The sequence below is a fragment of the Podarcis vaucheri genome (genome assembly GCF_965113315.1).
Source record: "Podarcis vaucheri genome assembly, chromosome: 2".
NCBI lineage: Eukaryota > Metazoa > Chordata > Lepidosauria > Squamata > Lacertidae > Podarcis > Podarcis vaucheri.
The window spans coordinates 37,910,294-37,929,484 of NC_138760.1; the positions used below are offsets into that span (position 1 = coordinate 37,910,294).

The 19,191-nt window shown below is 44.8% G+C and overlaps 1 protein-coding gene across 3 annotated transcripts in view; it reads left to right on the plus strand.

Annotated features, from left to right (window-relative positions):
• LOC309525632 (polycystin-1-like) overlaps positions 1 to 19,191 on the plus strand; it is a gene marked incomplete at its 3' end in the record, with an annotated part of 68,212 nt that overhangs the window by 40,220 nt on the left and 8,801 nt on the right. Inside the window, exons 21-36 of one of the 3 annotated variants that reach the window (XM_082211002.1) lie at positions 425 to 584; positions 1,134 to 1,274; positions 2,725 to 2,866; positions 4,302 to 4,907; positions 5,114 to 5,273; positions 7,473 to 7,731; positions 9,021 to 9,216; positions 9,433 to 9,600; positions 11,158 to 11,301; positions 12,881 to 13,091; positions 13,869 to 13,992; positions 14,275 to 14,424; positions 15,449 to 15,507; positions 16,076 to 16,290; positions 16,938 to 17,052; positions 17,806 to 17,978. In XM_082211002.1, coding sequence (XP_082067128.1) covers positions 425 to 584; positions 1,134 to 1,274; positions 2,725 to 2,866; positions 4,302 to 4,907; positions 5,114 to 5,273; positions 7,473 to 7,731; positions 9,021 to 9,216; positions 9,433 to 9,600; positions 11,158 to 11,301; positions 12,881 to 13,091; positions 13,869 to 13,992; positions 14,275 to 14,424; positions 15,449 to 15,507; positions 16,076 to 16,290; positions 16,938 to 17,052; positions 17,806 to 17,978 — 3,023 coding nt within the window. Of the gene's footprint in view, positions 1 to 424; positions 585 to 1,133; positions 1,275 to 2,724; positions 2,867 to 4,301; positions 4,908 to 5,113; positions 5,274 to 7,472; positions 7,732 to 9,020; positions 9,217 to 9,432; positions 9,601 to 11,157; positions 11,302 to 12,880; positions 13,092 to 13,868; positions 13,993 to 14,274; positions 14,425 to 15,448; positions 15,508 to 16,053; positions 16,291 to 16,937; positions 17,053 to 17,805; positions 17,979 to 19,191 lie in introns of those variants that run through there. The other 2 variants (XR_014216466.1, XM_082211001.1) reach the window with 2 other exon arrangements.

Genomic DNA, 19,191 nt, shown 5'->3' on the forward strand with positions numbered 1-19,191 from the left:
AGTTCTGTTCCCGATTATGAGGTTACTATGGCATTCAGTACTTGAGGATGGTAGCAAAACCTTTCTAAGTGTGGCTTGCATGGGCAGGGAGGAGGAAGGGATGCTTGCAAAGTGTGTTTGCACTTACAAAGTGTATTTGCAAAGTGTGTCCGCTCTCCCTGAGAGCCAGTGTGGTCTAGTGGTTAAGAGTGGTAGACTCGTAATCTGGGGAACTGGGTTTGCGTCTCCGCTCCTCCACATGCAGCTGCTGGGTGACCTTGGGCTAGTCACACTTCTCTGAAGTCTCTCAGCCCCACTCACCTCACGGAGTGTTTGTTGTGGGGGAGGAAGGGAAAGGAGAATGTTAGCCGCTTTGAGACTCCTTCGGGTAGTGATAAAGCGGGATGTCAAATCCAAACTCTTCTTCTTCTTCTCTCCCTTTCAGAACCCTGACTCTCACCATGCCTGAACTCCCTTCAGGATTCAACACCATAACCAGCTGGTTGAAGAAGAAGAGCCAGTCGGAGCTGTGGGGTGTGGTCCAGCAAGGAAACCCACAGGAGGTGATTCCGTACTCCTTGGCTCTCATAAGCCTGCTGAATCACGTAAGCACTTGCTGGGGGGGGGGGGGAGAACGCTTTACATCTGCGTACAGGTTAACAATGCTTGCACACCCAGGAACTTGAGATTCTCAAGGTCACGGTCCCATCCACAGCTAGGATCTGTTGTGCAGAGTTAGGAAAAAGGGTATTCTCCACCGTGACACCCCAGTTGTGGCATTCCCTCCAATTGCACTTGCCCATTTCTTTGTTAACACTTAGGTGCCAGCCGAAGACACACTCACCCTAGCTTGGGGGGTGGTGGTGGATGGAGTGAACTTGGCGCCTGAGAGTGAATGAGGTTGTGATATGGAAATTGGCTGGTGTGTTGTTTTTTTGTATCTTCACTGTCGATTGAATTATTCAAGTTTTGTCAGGCCATGTTCTACTTTGCCCTGATATCCTTTGGGGAGGAAAGGTGCTACACAAATATAATTAATAATAAAAAGCACTTTAAAAAATACGTATCATCTTCATTTGGGCAGGTTTTCTTTTTCTTTTTGGCAGCATTCTGTTCCAGCAGAGGTGATTTGGCCACATGTGGTTTTTTTCCAGGACTTTGGAAGAGGGTATAGCATGAAGGAGCTGAGGGACCGCATCTCCATCCGCAGCAATGTCACAGCAGCTCTGGCCTCCCTGAATATCTCCAGTGTGAAGGATGTTGCTCAGCTTAGCGCTGCACTGAGGGCTTGTGTGGTAGGACTCCTCCAGTAGATGTTTTGTCATTGCTCTGTTGGAGTCAGAGAAGGTGTTGCGATGATGGCCCACAATATTTGGGACCCTGCAGCAGAAAATCCAAATGGCAGTAAATATAACAATAAGCTGACTAGCTATTTGCTGTCCTTTCATAGTAATCCTCTCCCCAAGAAATCTGTGCTAGAGCTAGTGATATAAAAGGATCTGTTGGTTTTCTAATCTTAAATTCAGGTTTTTCACATTCTGCAGCATTTTGGGATATATCCCCAAATCCTGCAGAAAGTGATGTGTGATAATTCCTCTTTATCTTAGGGTCTCAGCCACACTTCTGCTTGCCCCATGCCTAGAAAGCATGAGGCCGAGTGGTTTTCCGCTTGACCCACTCATTTCCCAGGAAAACCCCACTCTTTAGCTCTAAATTAGAACATAGAGTCATAGAATTGTAGAGTTGGAAGGGACCACCAGACTCTCCTAGTCCCTGGAATCTTTTGCCCAATGTGGGGCCCAAACCTACAACCTTGAGAGTCTTATGCTTTACTGACTGAGCTATCCCAGCTGACAATTGCTGTTTGCTCCAGCTGAGTGCTAAAGAGCGGATTTCTCCAGAAAGGCAAGAGGCAGTCCGGATTAGCCCTTAGTGTTAATTTCTCCCAATAAACACATTTATATATGTAGTTTTGACTGTGCACATTTTTGCAAGATGCATTCCCTAATTTAATGCAGTTTTGTATGTTGTTTTCAGAGACATATTCATGTTTATGTACGCTTTCCCCATAGATATCCATTTTTGTAAACACTCTTTGGAGAAGTGCATCACAAAATTTGGATAACTCTGAATTTAGGATATTTGTGTTTCAGTTTGCATATTGTTCTAGAAAGTGTGGATTTGATGGATTCAGCTTTAAATGCTGAATTTCTCCTCCCTCCCTCCCTCGCTAGCTAAAGCTGAGCTGATAGTTTTAACATGCCATTGTCCATCTCAGGAGCTTTCTCTCTTTCCTTAAGCAGAAGAGAAAAAATTATCACTCAGAGTAAGAGCAACCATCTGCCTCCTGCAGCATCTTATCTTTCTTGGTTGTCACGAGTGCTGCCATTCTGCTCATGCAGCAGACTTCTGCTTGTGCAATGCAACTTCTCCCCTCTTCTCCTCTCACTTGCACACATGCACACATTGACACGCACTCAGCTGGGGGACCAGAGCAGATTTCGCGAGCAGAGAAAGAGAGGAAGGGGAAGTCCCATGGGATACAGCCCCGTTTGTAAGATGCCTAGAGCCTTATTGATCTATTTATTTTAGTATGCAACAAACAAACAAATCATTCTGAGTGATGGAAGGAAACTAATGGGGTCTGGGGGAGCAGGAGGCTCACTTGATGTGTCCTTTCAAAGAGAGCAATTGTGTGTTTGGGCAAGCAGTGAATAAGTCCTCTTTTCCCCCCTGCAACACCAGGCATTCCCAGAAGAGCTCAGCCTTGGATCTCGTACCCAGATGCTGGAAGCTGCCAAGAGAATGATCCAAGTTATCCACAGCGAGACAAAAGAAGGTCACGAAACCCCCGCCTCCGCTGGCAACAGCATCTTGGCAATCCTGGGTAGGCAACAAAGGGCAGACGACTGCCATAACTACAGGGGCAGCACTTGGGCTGTTCAGGAGCTGTGATTCAATCTCTGAGAGCCAGTGTGGTGTAGTGGTTAAGAGCGGTAGTCACGTAATCTGGTGAACTGGGTTCGCTTCCCCGCTCCTCCACATGCAGTTGCTGGGTGACCTTGGGCCAGTCACACTTCTCTGAAGTCTCTCAGCCCCACTCACCTCACTGAGTGTTTGTTGTGGGGGAGGAAGGGAAAGGAGATTGTTAGCCGCTTTGAGACTCCTGAAGGGGAGTGAAAGGCGGGATATCAAATCCAAACTCTTCTTCTTCTTCTTCTGTCTCCACTCCTGCCCCTGGTCCTCCCCTTTCTAGCCCCTGCAGCCAACAGAAGCAAAACAACTTGCTGGCTTCCTTTATTTAGATTTTTAAAATGGCACCACAAACCTAAAGGAATAGGGTGGGCTTTGTAGGTTAATAAAACCTCAGGCCAAGCTACGTTATACCCATGGCCTGTCTTCCCCTCTACTCATCAAATTGTTCATCATAGTGCAGGAGGAAAAAAGTGGACAGAACTTCCTCCTGGCGTGACTTCTTTCCATGAATATCCCCAAATTATATTCCTGTTGCGTATAAACAACTTATTCTCCTACCAACTCTTATTAAGAAATTTCTCCCGTGACTTCCTTTTATCCTTTGCCTTTGTTCTCACGCTGCCCCTTAAAGAAAGGATAAGCATCTGTTTTCCTTATCAATGCCAAGGGCTGACTCCAAAAAGTCAAATACCTAAGTCGTGTCATTACATTACATAGCAACAGTGAACAATGGCCATGACACGCATGCTAAGCAAAGGTCTCTTACAGACCATATGCACATGGATTTCTGGGAGCTGCTTAAAGAATTCTGGCCTTTTTTGTTTTCCTTATTTTTTATTATTACTTATGTGCAGTTGGTATGAAGAAAAGCTACATTTCCTGGCAGATTTGTCAGAGAAGACTGTTATGTACTGAGTTGAATAGGATCCAAAATGCAGCAGTCTGATTGGTCCTAGAACAATAGGATTCAGAATGCAGCAGTCTGATTGGTCCACAGGAGCCACCCAATCCAGCTCCAGGTGGAAGTGAATCCGCAACCTGATTGGCCTACAGGAGAATCCTGGAATTAGCCAATCACGTGGGGCCCATTGTGTAAATAATGTATATAAAGCAGACATTCTGAGGGAACTTCCATTCTTCCTCACCACTATGAGCTGAATAAAGAGCATGAAATCCACTCTCAACTCCAAGTATATTTCAAGACACAATGAAAACCTACTGTGAGTGGGCCCTTCTCTCAGGTCATTAAGCAAACATAATCCCTTGAGGGAGATTGTGAAAACAGGTATAGGAGTGAGCGGCTATAAAGGACTTCATCTCTTCATATGTTATCATTTTGCTCCTAGGAATAATGTTAACTACTGAAGACACGAGACTGCACATGGTGGCGAACGACCGCATGTCGAAGGAACCAACCCTCAGGAATTGGGTCTCTTCGGCTTTCAATCTCACTCGTGCTCTGATGAGGTCCTTGATGAAGTCCCGAGTGCTGAATGAGGAGACTCTGTCGCTCTCCGTCTCCGAGATCCACGTTCAGGGGAAAAGGGCGGATGCCAGCAATTTGCTGTGCACGATCCCCTCTGCGGAGTGCCTCTTCTCTGTGCCCAGGACGCTTGCCAAACAGCTGGCAGAAAGCCAGGAGGTGGTGCAGGTCACCATGGACTTTGCCATCAACCCCTTCCCTTTCAACTACTACTCCAACTCTGCTATTTCCACCCGCCTTGCGCTTCTGGAGTTTGCCACTCCAGCAGGAGCGCCGATCTCAGTTGCCAACCTGCCTAAGGAGAGAGCCATCAGCCTGCGATTACCTGCTGGGCAGCAGAAGCTGCAAGACTTGCCCCAAACACTATTGGTCATCCCACCAGGAGACTCTGTTAACTTCACTGTGAAAGTTGCATCAGGCAGCAACGTGACAGGGACACACGTCCATGTCAGTTTCACTGTGATGGAGGGTAAGTGTGGCAAGGAAAAGTGGGAGGGAATAGTGGAGAATGCTCAGGTAAGTGAGACTCAGGAGTTTCTTTCACAATGTCCTTATACTCCATTGGTGAGCAGCAATGTGGCACTTCCTCTTCCAAACCTGTTTTATCTCTCCTTTGATATGTAATTTTCTCTAGCTCGTACAAGTTACTGAAAGAATCCTATCCTTTCTTCCCAGGCTTCGGATTCAGCCAGGAGAAGGTTCCCTCCCTTTATCTTTACGGACATAACTCTCCATCTCCCAATGAGTTCCACTACACCTTGAAGGAGGAAATTGCCTTTTCTAATGGTCTGGAGGAAAACCACAGTAGGGACGTCACCCTCTTAATTTCTCCTCTGTAAGTGTTGTTTATTTATACCCCGCCCTTCCTGGTTCAAAAACTGGGCTCAGGGCAGCTAACAACAAATTTAAAACACTTTAAAACACTTAATTATAAAATACAGTATACAAACATGAATAACAATAAAAATAAAAAATCAATTAAATAATCCCCAGGGCTAGCTGGCTGAATTGGTCCTACTTGGGCCAGCGAGGAGGTCAGGGGAGAATTAGCTGTGGGGTCTCAGAGTGGGTGATCTTCATAAAAGGGGAGGGGGAGTGAAGAAAAGGGAAATAAAAGATCAGGCTGGATTCAAATTAAAGGCCAGGCAGAATAACTCTGTCTTACAGGCCTGACAGAAGGAGGTTAAATACTGAAGGGCCCTTGTCTCATGGGGCAGAGGATTTCACCAGGTCGGAGCCATCACTGAAAAGGCCCTGCCCCTGGTGGAGGATAGTCTGGCTTCCTTAGGGCCCAGGACCTCTAAACTATGGTTATTCATGGACCTTAAGGTCCTCTGCAGGGCATACCAGGAGAGACGGTCCTGTAGATACGAGGGCCCTAAGCCACAAAGGGCTTTAAAGGTCAAGACCTAGCATGTCTGACCCTGAGGCTGTTCCCATTCCCAATTCCTTGAGCTGCTCTCACTGTGTGTCACAAAGTGGGGAGTGCCTGGTCCACATTAGTAAATGCCTGCCCATCACTAGCTGCTCGTAATATGTCTCCAGTGCAGATAGATGCTCGCTGAGCATAGAATGGGAGATGACACTGGTTGTAAGGGTCGGATCACTTCTGAGCAGTGGTGGATTTATATATAAACTAAACAAGCTATAGCTTAGGGTCCCACTCTCTTGCCCCCCCAAAAAAGATCACTATTAATATACTTCTTCTTAATTAATAATAATAATAATGATAATGATAAATTTTCTTTGTATCCCGCCCTCCCCTGCCAGAGCTGGGTTCAGAGCAGCTGACATCATATAAAACACAATATACATAAAAACAAACAAATGATTAAAATGCATCCCAAAATTAATTAAAATAAATTAAAATTAGACTGGACAAATGGCCATCCTCAAGTCAAAATTGAAAGCTGTTAATACTTGTCAGGACCAGCTATTTCCACTGATATTATAAGGACCTGTGAGTGGGCTAGGAAAGCTCCTTCATACTTATTCATACAAAGAGAAAATGAGTCAGACTGAACCCTGACCAAAGGCCTGACGGAACAGTTCTGTCTTGCAGGCCCTGAAAAAAGATGGTCTCTTGTGAGAGAGCATTCCACCAGGTTGAGGCCACGACCGAAAAGGCCCTAGCTCTGGTCGAGGTCAGTCTAATCTCCCTGGGGCTCTTCAGGGTGTTGTTATTTGTAGACCATAAGGTCCTCCGTAGGGCAAACCAGGAGAGGCGGTCCCATAGGTACAAGGGTCCTAGGCCATATAGGGCTTTAAAGGTTAAAACCAGAACCTTAAACCTGATCCTGTAATTGTATTTCAGTTCAACAATTGCTTTGATAAAATACATATTTTGTTATGTGCAAATGGCTTTAGATACCTATTAGGTCCATAAATTACCCTATAGCATATATTCAACACAAAAAACAGCGACAATTTGTTATTGACAAAGACAGCTGGGCATATAAGGACCCCATTACCTTCAGTAGCTTAGGGCTTCATTAAACCTAAATCCGGTCCTGCTTCTGAGCAGATACAGTGGTGCCTCGCAAGACGAAAAGAATCCGTTCTGTGATTCTCTTTGTCTAGCGGTTTTTTCGTCTTGCGAAGCAAGCCCATTGACGGATTAGCGCTATTAGCGGCTTTTAGCGGCTTTTAGCGGCTTATCTGCTGATCGGATCAGCTGATAAGCGGCTTAGCGGCTTAGAAAAAGGGGGGGGAACCCGCAGGAACTTGCAAGGCATTGTCGTCTTGCAAAGCAAGCCCATAGGAAATTCGTTTTGCGAAGCACCTCCAAAACGGAAAACTCTTTCGTCTAGCGAGTTTTCCGTCTTGCGAGGCATTCGTCTTGCAGGGCACCACTGTACTTGTGTCATATCGAGCATTCAAAGGACATGAAAGCATGTTCTCCTTGGGGCAGTGCTCCTTGTCCCCTCTGATCAAAACTGGAGAGATTATTTACATTCCCTGTAGTGTTAGTTAATCTAGAGGTAGCTGTTATGAACTTGTGCTAATTTTGTGGCTGTCAACCTCTTCCATCCAGTCATCATCTCAATGAGACTCATCAGGAATACTACATCAACATCACCAATCGCTTCTGCCATTCCCCCGTCCACGCCAGCGCCTCTGTTTTTGCCAGCCTTTGCCAGTACTTCCATTTTCCCAGCATGCAGTGGAGTGCAGATGGAGTGACCCCAACAGCTGCCACCAGCCCCAAGGAGATTGTCTGCCTGACGGAGCATCTCACTGTCTTTGGGGGTAGCCTCTTTGTGCCTCTTCACAGTGTTGTCTTCTTGCCACCGGTAAGAACTTCCTTTTCAGTTAGACATGCAGAGGGAAGATGAGTGGGCAAGACTCCCATCAGTCAGTAGGCAACATCTTGTTAACATTGATCTCCTTGAGATATGCATGGCCCTAATGGGGAAGATATTCCAGGCCTGAGCTACTTGGGATCCTCCTCACTGAATATCACGCTCCAGCCATGTATAGAGAGACCCACCAAATGCTGTTTTGGCAGTCCCAGGCAAGCAAGCCAAAATGCCCAGGATTTTATATATTCTTTACTACCCGTGGTACTACCTGTGGTACTACTACCTGTGGTACCCGTGAGCTACCACCCGTGGCTGGTATGAGTTGTGTGCGTATCACAAGCTGTTTAATCGGTTTTCCCAAAACACAACAAACTTCAGGTGTCAAGAATGAAGTGACGTAACATCCATTATGATGACCAATGAAGCACACTAACCCAAAGGAAGAATTAAATAAAACGCCTGCAGGATACATTTAAAAATAATAATAATAATAATAATTGTGGAGCTTGGAAGATCAAACATATGTGCAGCCTATTAGAGTTGCAGAAAGCAAACAGTTAAGTTGCAACTTTTGTGGCCTGATATATTGTAATGCATGGTCCGCAATGACTTGGAAACAGAAAGCCTTCTCTCCTTTAGAGTATGGGTAAGAAGCATCATCTGCTTGGCTTTAATGTGAGATCAGCAAAGCAAGGGATGGCTTGGGGAGAGAGGGGGCAGGATGGTGCGGTGCATTTCACTCCTGTTGAATTGCGTGGTGTGTAAACCATGTAGAGATTTGTTTAAATATGAGTGGTATATTAAGTGTCCAAATATATAAATAAAGGTCTATGCAGAACTGGCTAAACTGACATACAAACTGCGAGATAAGGACAACTGTGACTTCAAAGAAGAATGGGAACTTTTTACCAACTATCTAAAAAGACAACAAAATGAACTGGACACCTTGGCAGGTTTTGAATAAACATACACAAATTTATTGATGGTTAATATAGTAGACAGACAATATAAGGATTTATACAATTTTACAGTATGTAGAGAACAATATGTGTTGAGAAATCAGAGTGAGGAACTGAGAGAAGTCTTGGGGGGGAGGGAGGGTTCATTGGGGAGTTGGGAGGTAAAGGGAAAAAATAATGAATATGATATGTTTTGATATGTTGAAATTGTGTGTGTGTGTATGGCAGAGAACCACAGTTTCTCCACTGGTTGGTTAACCTGGAGCCTTCCCCTCCTCCCCCGCCATGCACACTAATCCCAGTCTGCTTTATTTTTTCCAGAGGAAGCAGTCCTGGCAGAGTCCCTTGGCACTGATCACTTGCACCGTCCTTTTCTCCATTTACCTGGGGATAGCATTGATATCCCACAAGCTGGACGACATTGACATCACTCGGGTAGGGTTCATCCCTCGGTGTGGCCAGCCTGGACGGTACAAGTACTGGCTGATGGTGAAGACAGGCTGGAAAAGAGGCTCAGGTATGGGAAGAGTCAGGGTATTGTTCTGACAGCCCATTTCACCATTGAACATGCTTCCCTACTCGCCCTTTCCCCCCCTGGTATTTGCAGCTTCCACTCACTCCTGAGAAATTGGTTTGTCTTTAAGGTGCTACGAGACCCTTTGTTGTAAAGAGCTAATGATTCACAGGAGTTTAATTTAAAATTACCTTCCGCTATCCTGCGCATCTTTTGAAGGTACCACAGCCCATATAGGGATCAGATTATATGGGCTGAACAAAAGCGGCTCTCGCCACCTGGACAAGGGCTGGGCCTTCCAGAGAAACAGCCAGGATATTTTCCAAGTAGAAACAGATGCAAACCTAGGAGAGATTTGGAAGATCCACGTCTGGCATGATAACACGGGTATGACTTGACGATCAATGCTCTTTTTGCTCTTTTAAATCTTTAAAATACATTTATGTGCTACCTTTCCTCTAAGGAGTTCAGGGGCAATGTACATGATTCCCCTGCCTCCCATTTCATCCTTAGGCTAAGAGATAGTGGATAGGTCTCCCCAGTTCTCGTCCGACACTCTAACCCAGCAAACTTTTTCAGCAAACATTTTCAGCAGGGGGGCCAGTCCACTGTCCCTCAGACCTTGTGGGGGGGGCAGACTATATTTTGGGGGGGGAATGAACGAATTCCTATGCCCCACAAATAACCTAGAGATGAATTTTAAATAAAAGAACACATTCTACTCATGTAAAAACATGCTGATTCCCGGACCGTCCACGGGCCAGATTTAGAAGGTGATTGGGCCAGATCCAGCCCCCAGGCCTTAGTTTGCCTACCCATGATCTAACCACTACATCACACTGCAGAGCAAAAAGCAAGGTGCCCACAGTCCAGAAAGCCCAGTCTTGCAATTTGCTATGGACAGCAGAATTTCTAGGTAGCCAGGTACCTTTGAGTGTTCACAAGCAGGTTGTGATGGTGTTGGCTTTCCCTGGTTATTTGTCCCTGAGTCTGGCATTCTGCTTCATTTAACGATTCAGCATAAGACTGCATGCACAGCACAAATTTAAAGCACACTTGAAGCACATGACTTCCCCCAAAGAATCCTGGGAACTTTGTTTGTTAAAGAGTGCTGGGAATCGTAGCTCTGTGAGTGCTAAACTCCACAGGATTCTATGGAGGAAGCCATGCGCTTTAAATGAATGGTGTCTGTGCAGCCTGATAGCCTTTAATAGATCTTTCTTCCATGAATTTGTTTAGTTTAGTTTCTATCATCAAATGTTGTAGTTGTGCTTTCCATAAACTGATTACACTATAGCCAAGTTCACACAATATCAGTGGTTCTCAAAGGGTGTGGCAAGAGAAGACCACAAATGTGGCAGGAAGATTCAAGGACAATCAAAGAAATATTTAAACATTTCTGTATAGTGTAGTATCAAAGAATGCTTTTATTTATTTGCAGAATATTGATAGATATCTTCAAAATGAGAGCAAGAGCGTCAAGTGATACTGAGGACAATCCTAGCTGTGTTTTCAAATGTATTTCTTATCAATAAAAAATTCAGTGTGGCACAAGGAAATTTTTATTAAAGTGTGACCCAGAGAAATAAGTCTGAGAACCACTGTTCTAAGCCAAGCTGTGTGAACATAAAGGACCCCAGAGAGGAGCTCACAATTGCTATGCTCTTCCCTGTTCCCTTCAGCTGCTGCACTGTGCTATGCCAAAGTTTGGCTTAGTGTTGTTTCTGAACCAGGACTCAGGATTAAGTTCTCTCCTCCTTAACTGCAAACTAAATCCAAAAAACAATCAAAAGGGACCAGGGAGGAGCAAAGTTTCTGGGAGCCTATCTCTGGGCACCCATCCATTTGTGTGGTCCGGTGCCCCCTGTTGCCATAGTCCTGAACAATTGTCATTCGGCTAGTTGTTTGGGGGACGTTCGCTTCACCATCTTTCTTTATGACCAGGTATGGACCCCTCTTGGTACCTGCAGCACGTTATTGTATGGGACAAGCAGACAGACAATATGTACTTCTTCCTAGTTGAGGACTGGCTGTCGGTGGAAAATGAAAAGAATGAGGGAATGGTGGAAAAAGAGGTCCTTGCAGCATGTGAGTTGATAGCCTGTGAGAATAGCGTCCTGAGCATTGCAGTTTTCATAGGTATCGGTAACCACGGGAATAGAAAATTGGCTGGGTAGTTCAAACCAGTATGGGATAGCAAGTCTCTGGTATCCTACATTAGTCTACCCTTCTTGGCCCTTGTTTATTTATTTCATAAAATTTATACACTGCTTTATTGTAAAAAAAGAACCCTCAAAGCAGTTTACAGAAAGAGTTGCCACTTCCAGAGCAAAGTACTATACAGTTGTACCTTGGACGTCTAACAGAATCCATTCTGGAAGTCCATTTGACTTCCAAAACATTCAGAAACCAAAGGGCAGCTTCTGATTGGCTACAGGAAGGTCCTGCAGCCAATCAGAAGCCCCGTTGGACAGTCAGCTTCCAAAAATAGTTCACAAACCAAAACATTTACTTCCGGTTTGCAACGTTTGGGAGCCAAAACGTTCAAGAACTAAGCTGTTTGAAAACCAAGATATGACTGTAGTGATGAGCTGACATAGCGTACATCTTGCCTTGAACACTGGACAGTTTCTTAATATTAAGACCAGCATCAGCACCCTCGAGCAGCTGCTGGGACCCAAGTCGTAGGCATTTTGGTCCACCCACTCTCTTGACTGCAGCTGGTTCTGGGAATCATTGCACCATTCAGGGGCATTGTGGGTAATTTAGATGGTTGGTGGATTCCCAGAGTCTGCCACTGTTAACAGGTAAGCCTAACGGGGCAGAGACCAATCATGGGAGCCAACCATGTGGGCACCTTGCCCCCACCCCGATTTAAAGCCAAATCTGTTTTAACGCACACACTCATTTTCTTCTTTGTCTAAACTACTTTCTTTGAGTGCTTTCTCATTCGCTTTCCTTCCTCTTTCTCAGTCTGTTGCATCCATTCATCAATCACATGGTGACTTGTGGCCTCTTTATCGCTAGACCTCAGCCTGCCTCAGAAGCCATTCTTGTCCCTAGAGCCTGGGTGGGGACTTTAATCCCAGCCAAACTTTCCTTTCCCTCACAAAATAAAATAAAAAATGTGGGTTTGGGGGAACTGGAATGTTTTTATTATTATTTGTGTTTTTATTGTTTATTACTTTTGTTGGTCACTGTATACAAAAGGGGGGGAAACTCTTAGAATGATTTAACAGGACAAAATGCTGCAGATGAAACAATTAAAACTGGAAAAGTTAAAACAATGAATGCAAGAATACACAAAATGCTCATCCAATAACATATTAATAAGGACAAGTCCTAACCAGTCCATTAAGGATGGGCACCACCATAGGGGGCAATTTAATTACCAAAGGCCTGAGTAAATGAAAATGGTCGGGGGGGGGATGTTTCTGTGAAAAACACTGTGACATTTTGCACATGATATTCTTCCATTTTTCATATTTGAAAAGTTTTGTGCACCACTGACAAGGTAACAGGTGCCCAAAATTAGTGACAAGGCCAGTAGTTAAATAATTATGACAATGGTGATGCTGGCTAGAGGAAATAAGGATGGTTCAGCATGAAGAGATGCTGTCGGCAGCAACTAGGAGGCAGTGAACTTGGTTTCTGTTATTGTTTACAGGTCCACAGGAACTGAGATGCTTTTCCCGAATTTTCCCTGCGCAGATGCGCCTTGGGTTTTCCGACTGGCACATCTGGCTTTCTGTTTGGAGCCGTCCTCCTAACAGCCGCTTTACTCGGGTACAGAGGCTCACTTGCTGCTTGCTCATGGTTCAGCTCTTCCTAGCTACATGTGCCGTCTGGTATGGTGCAGTTGGAGTTAAGGGCCACAGGTGAGCATATCGGGGGGCAAGGGAGGGAATGTGCAACAGGTGCAAGCAGAAAGGAAGGATGAGCTCAGTGGAATGTTACTGACACACCATCCATTTAAAACACATGACCCTCTCTTCCCCCCAAATCATAGGGTGGGAGATGGCCTCAGCCCAGAATACCTGAAGGAGCGTCTCCACCCCTATCGTTCTGCCTGGACACTGTGGTCCAGCGCCGAGGGCCTTCTGGCGGTTCCCTCACTGCGAGAAGCCAAGTTACAGGGAACCAGGCAGAGGGCCTTCTCGGTAGTGGCACCCACCAGATGTCAAAGAAATTAACAACTATATGACTTTTAGAAGACATCTGATGGAATCCCTGTTTAGGGAAGCTTTTACTATTCGATGAATTATTGTATTTTAGTATTTTGTTGGAAGCCGCCCAGAGTGGCTGGGGAAACTCAGCCAGATGGGCAGGGTATAAATAAATTATTATTATTATTATTATTATTAGACCTATGGCCAAAGAGCTCGAAGAGCTACAGTTACCAGCATCTTAACAAACTACAGTTCCCAGGATGCCTGGGGGAGAGGGGAGTTAGATGCTTTAAGTGTATGGCTGTAATCAGATGGCTCCTTTCGAGCTCTGACTATCTGATGCATGGATATCATGTCTGTGTTTATGGTCTAAAAACTGTGCCCTCAGAAAGGAGTCCACATAAAATATGACACTATTCAGATCATTGCTCACTTACTCTAGGCTCTGGCTAAATGGCTAAATCTACATCCCCCCCTCCCCTGCAGCTATCCTGTTGGAAGACAGATTTCTGTGACCGCAGAGAGCATTGTGGTTGGAATAACTGCAGCAGTCGTGGTTTACCCCATACAACTACTCTTCAGTTTTCTCTTCCGGAAAACACGCAGTAAGGTACCTCCTTCAATCATAAAGGCAAGCTAACCAGGAACCGAGGAAGGAAAGCCACAAAAACAGACATAACTGATAAGAATGGGAACAATACAAATGCTATAGAATCGTAGAGCTGGAAGGGACTGCTGAGTCGTGAATTGTTTCCTTTACATTGTGAAATGAATTAGAAATTACCAAGCAAGTGTTGAGTGGAGCACCAGCCTCTGAAGTGGGTGGCAGCAGGACAAGGACCCCACTGAATGTTTGGTTAGGGTGTGTGAACATGTCCCCTCTGTCCACCAGATTGTAATAGAAGATCCTGACCCGCCTGCTCAGGACTGCCAGACTGTGGAGATGGATGTGTCTCTTGACTGCTCTAACTTGGGTAGCTCCTCCTTCTTATCTGTCCCTGGAAGAATGGAGTCCATTGTGGATATGGGTTCTGTTGGCAGTGTGAGTAGAGCTATTCTGTGCGCCTCGTAGTGGCAATAGAAAGAATTTCCACAGTGTTGTATGGAACAGGCAAATGCTGAACTTGCATGAGATCCTGTAACTAACCAGCAACCTCCGCAGGCTTGAGCTATTGTTTTAAAAAGCATTTATATCAATATATAATGTTCAACGTGCTATGCATATAATAGCTTGATTGTCTTTACAAGAACCCTGTGAGGTAGTTTGATTGCTTGTACTTATCATCATCACCCCCATGTTGCAAATGCAGCAGCTGAGTCTTGAGAGACTGTGCCTTACCTAAGACCAGCTAGTGAGCTTGTAGTTGAGGCGAGGTTTGGATTTCCTGGTTTAAACTCCTGCCTCCTCATCCCCCACCGCAAGGGATTTGGCTACCAAGGACATCTAGAGGACATATTGCATTTTCAAAGCTTTTTTTTTTTACAAAATAGAATTCTTAGTTGTGATGCCTTTGTCAGCCACTTCTATCTTAAAGGAGCTGCTTTGCTGGAATAAATTCTTCAGATCACGAGATACATTTGCAGGAGTAAAGAAAACCGGTATCCACCTTTATTTTATGTTCTACACAACTATACATTGGTACCTCGGGTTACAGACGCTTCAGGTTACAGACACTTCAGGTTACAGACTCCGCTAACCCAGAAATAGTACATTGGGTTAAGAACTTTACCTCAGGATGGCAGCAGGAGGCCCCATTAGCTAAAATGGTACCTCAGGTTAAGAACAGTTTCAGGTTAAGAACGAACCTCCAGAACGAATTAAGTTCTGGTTCCGAGGTACCACTGTAAAGGGTGGTGCCCTGTCATCTATTTCATCTAGTTACCCTCAGTTTGACTTCCGTTCAATCTGACATAGTAGCAGAGAGATTAGTTTACTTCTATACCCTGAATGGTAATCGGGATGAAGGTTCTTTTGAGGTTTACATTTCTTGGTTTTACGTGGCATCCATACTTGGCATTTCCCTCCCTTTTGACCATTTTTATTTGTTTTATTTTGTCTTTTACAGGAATCCCTCTTTAGTAGAAAGCCAGTTTCCAACCAGAAGAACTTCATAGGCAACGACAGGTATTGTTACAATACTGCATGTCAATAGCAAAAATAGCAAGGGAGCATGACAGTTTCACCTTGGTCCTAGAAACAGCTCTCCCATGATGCTGCTTCATCTCGTGTGGGTGGGTGCGCACGCATCGGGACAAAGCATGTAATAAATCTCACATTTAGTTTGGCCCTCAGAGTAGTGAGTTAGCCACAAAACAACCCTGAGAAATTATGACTTTGCTTACAGCTATCCTGCAAACTTCTTAGTTGAGTGGAACCTTGGATTTCTGCTGGCATATCCAATCACTTAGCTACAGTAGCATCCTGGCTTTGGTAGGTTTGTCTGAGCAGACCTTGAGGCACAAGAATCTTTTCTCACCCTAGAACAGCCTTCCTTAACCCAGTTCCCTACTGATGATGTTGATTGCTGGCTCTCTCATCAACCCCAGCCAGAAGGGGCAATGGTCAGGGATGTGAAAGCCTGTTTCAGATTATCTAGCTACAGTTGAAGCATCCTCAACTAGTTAAACAAGGTGTGAGCTTCCTACTGGCCAAGGTTCTGACCTTATTCAGGTGCCTTTTCAAAAATCTGCAGGGCTGCCAATCAATGGCCTTCATGCAACAGCATATTTGATATTCCGGACCTTCTGAACTCTGACCCCCTGATGAATGGAAGTCGGATTCTCAAGAGGAAGAAGGCAATGGCAAAGTTGGGAATTGACTCCATGTCCAGTTCTGATGATGATCCCCTGTCCTTTTCATTCAGAGATTCTGAGGACAGTAGGAGGTCGAGCTGTGGCCATCACTCTGGTAATCTCCTACCACATTTTTCCTACTATGTCTCCCTTGCACTCAGTCTCTCTCACACATAGATTCACTCCTGTTTATGAGTAGACGTTTGGCTATGGTAAAAAAACGAACCAAAGGTTTACTTGGTAGATTAATCAACCTAGGCTGCAATCCTAATACTCACTAGAGGAGTAGGTCCCACTGAACACAGCAGGGCTCACTGTTGAATAAACATGCGTAGGATTGCACTGCATCCTTTTACTGATAAATTTGGGCCAATCATAAGTGAAAGCAATTTCTAGCTGGTTTAGGGTACACTTGTTTGTTCGCTTTTTATGCTATTTTGATTCCGAAAAGGAACTTTGAAAGCTGGCCTTCCTCATAATGAGTTACTTCTTCCTATATACATAAAAATGTAAGGCTGTCATTACGCAGACCCCCCCTTTGGAGGATTTGTAATGAAAAAGGTGCTTCGTAGTTGTATTGTGTGGTAGGAGGAATGGACATAGGGATGAAGATCGAAAGTGGGGTGCAAAGCAGGGCTGCAGAATAGGTGAGAGAAGTGGCTTCAGAAATGGGGTTGGGAAGGTGAAAAGCAAGCTTAGCTGCATGAAGGCCTAACAGTAGGACCTACTTTATAACTTCAGTTTTTCTTATTGTCCCCACAGCGGAAGGTTTGCTCAACTGTGTGGTTGACAGAACTCAGGAGAACATCTCTGACTGTGTCACATCTGACAGTGGCCGGTTTTCACCCCAAGTTGAAGCAGATCTCATCTATGATGGGTATGTTGCCTGGTCTGCTGCTGCCTTGAGCAGCCATTCAACTCAGAGATGGGGGCTCGCAGGAGCGGAGGGAGCAAGGTTAAGAAAGTAAATGGATGGACAGCTCAAACTCATAATAATTAGTATCTCAATCAATTGAGTTATACACATAAATACAGTCGTTCATTCCCATTTGGGTTGTTTTCAGTTAAAAAAGCGTATTTTGGTTAATGAAAACAGACAGATATGTGGTGAAAGTGGTTTGAGGCATTGCTTTTCTAGGCAGAGAGGCTGTGTTCAAACTGATCCTGCTACACTTAGATTGCATGTATCTGCACCCCAAGCACAGTGTATCTCAAAGTGAGGTCTGAACAAGATAATCCTGATTATTATTATTATTAAAAAATAATATATTTAAAGTATTATTATATATTTATTTATACCACCAAATAAAAACCACCAAAACCAGAAAATAATAATTAAACAACAGGGAAACACAGATATAATTAAAACTATCTATATCTATATCTATATCATCTATATCTTATCTTATCTTACACATATTATTTGACCTCAAGTTCAGACTCATCCGGGTGCAATAGCAGCAAGCCTGCATTAGCCTCAAAATTAGACATGTCTGTGCCGGCCTGTGAGCTGCCTGCAGTCCCCCATTCTGAAATGGCTCCTATGTGTTGCTGTACTTTCCCTGGTGGCTGAGACACATCCTTTGCCTCTAATTCTGGCACATTCTTCTTTTGTCCCCTTGGCTGGCAGAATGGAAAGTTCTAGTAGTGGCTGGTCCGATGGGATTGTGCAGCATGGAAGCAGCTGGGGCTTACTGCGGAAGTCGTTCTCTTATGTCTCTGCTATGACCAATATTGGCAGCGCTTTCTTTTCTGACCTGGAACTTCCTCCTGCTGCTGTTTCCTCGCTTTCTACCCGGATCGGTATGTGCGAACACTAATGGGATACGTCCTCGTAGACTTGTATTATGGGAGCCTCAATGCTGGGACAGGGGGCACCTGTAATATGAATTAACATAGATTAGATTTCCCTTAAAGCTAAAGGTAAAGGGATCCCTGACCATTAGGTCCAGTCGTGGCTGACTCTGGGGTTGTGGCACTCATCTCGCTTTATTGGCCAAGGGAGCCGTGCTTCCGGGTCATGTGGCCAGCATGACTAAGCCGCTTCTGGCGAACCAGAGCAGCGCACGGAAATGCCGTTTACCTATCTGTCTACTTGCACTTTGACGTGCTTTTGAACTGCTAGGTTGGCAGGAGCAGGGACCGAGCAATGGGAGCCTGTCGCAGGGATTTGAACCGCCAACCTTCTGATCAGCAAGTCCTAGGCTCTGTGGTTTAACCCACAGCGCCACCCGCGTCCCTTTCAGATTTCCCTTAGCACACTTTCTCTTTTGTACATATGATCAAGGCAGCTAAATTTCTTCTCCCACCTTTTGCACAGTTGTTTAAAGGCAGAATCAGAATTTTATTATGAGTTGGGGTATAGTAATTATTCTGGATTAACTAATGCGGGGGGAGGGGGGGAGAAACAGTCTGTTTTTCTTTTCACATGTCATTGACCCGGTGAAGCTAGTGCCTGGACCCCTGTGCGACAAAAAGACATGCCATTTTCATGGCAGTCTTAAGGGCTGACAAAGGATAGGATGGTGCAGTGTTTGATCCTGGTCAAATTTTACTCCTGACAACTTAACCCTTTCTGTTGTTTTATCTAGACTTTGGAATAGTCTCCTCAGAGAAGATCATCTGCCCCTTTCCATAATATATTTCAGCGAAAACAATTTTATTTATGCATACTATTAAAGTAAAAAGCAGATAAATGGCTGTAGGAGGTTGCTTTGAGTTTCTGTAATGATACAGTCGTACCTTGGTTCTCAAATGTCTTGGTACTTGAATGTTTTGGCTCCCGAACGCTGCAAACTTGGAAGTGAGTGTTCCGGTTTGCAAACATTTTTCAGAAGCCGAACGTCCAACGTGGCTTCCAATTGAGTGCAGGAAGCACGTGCAGCCAATCGGAAGCCACGCTTTGGTTTTTGAACAGTCCAAGGAGTCGAACGGACTCCCGGAACGGATTAAGTTCAACAACCAAGGTACAACTGTATATGTTTTCCCAAAGTAGTTTATTATTGTTTTCTCTTCT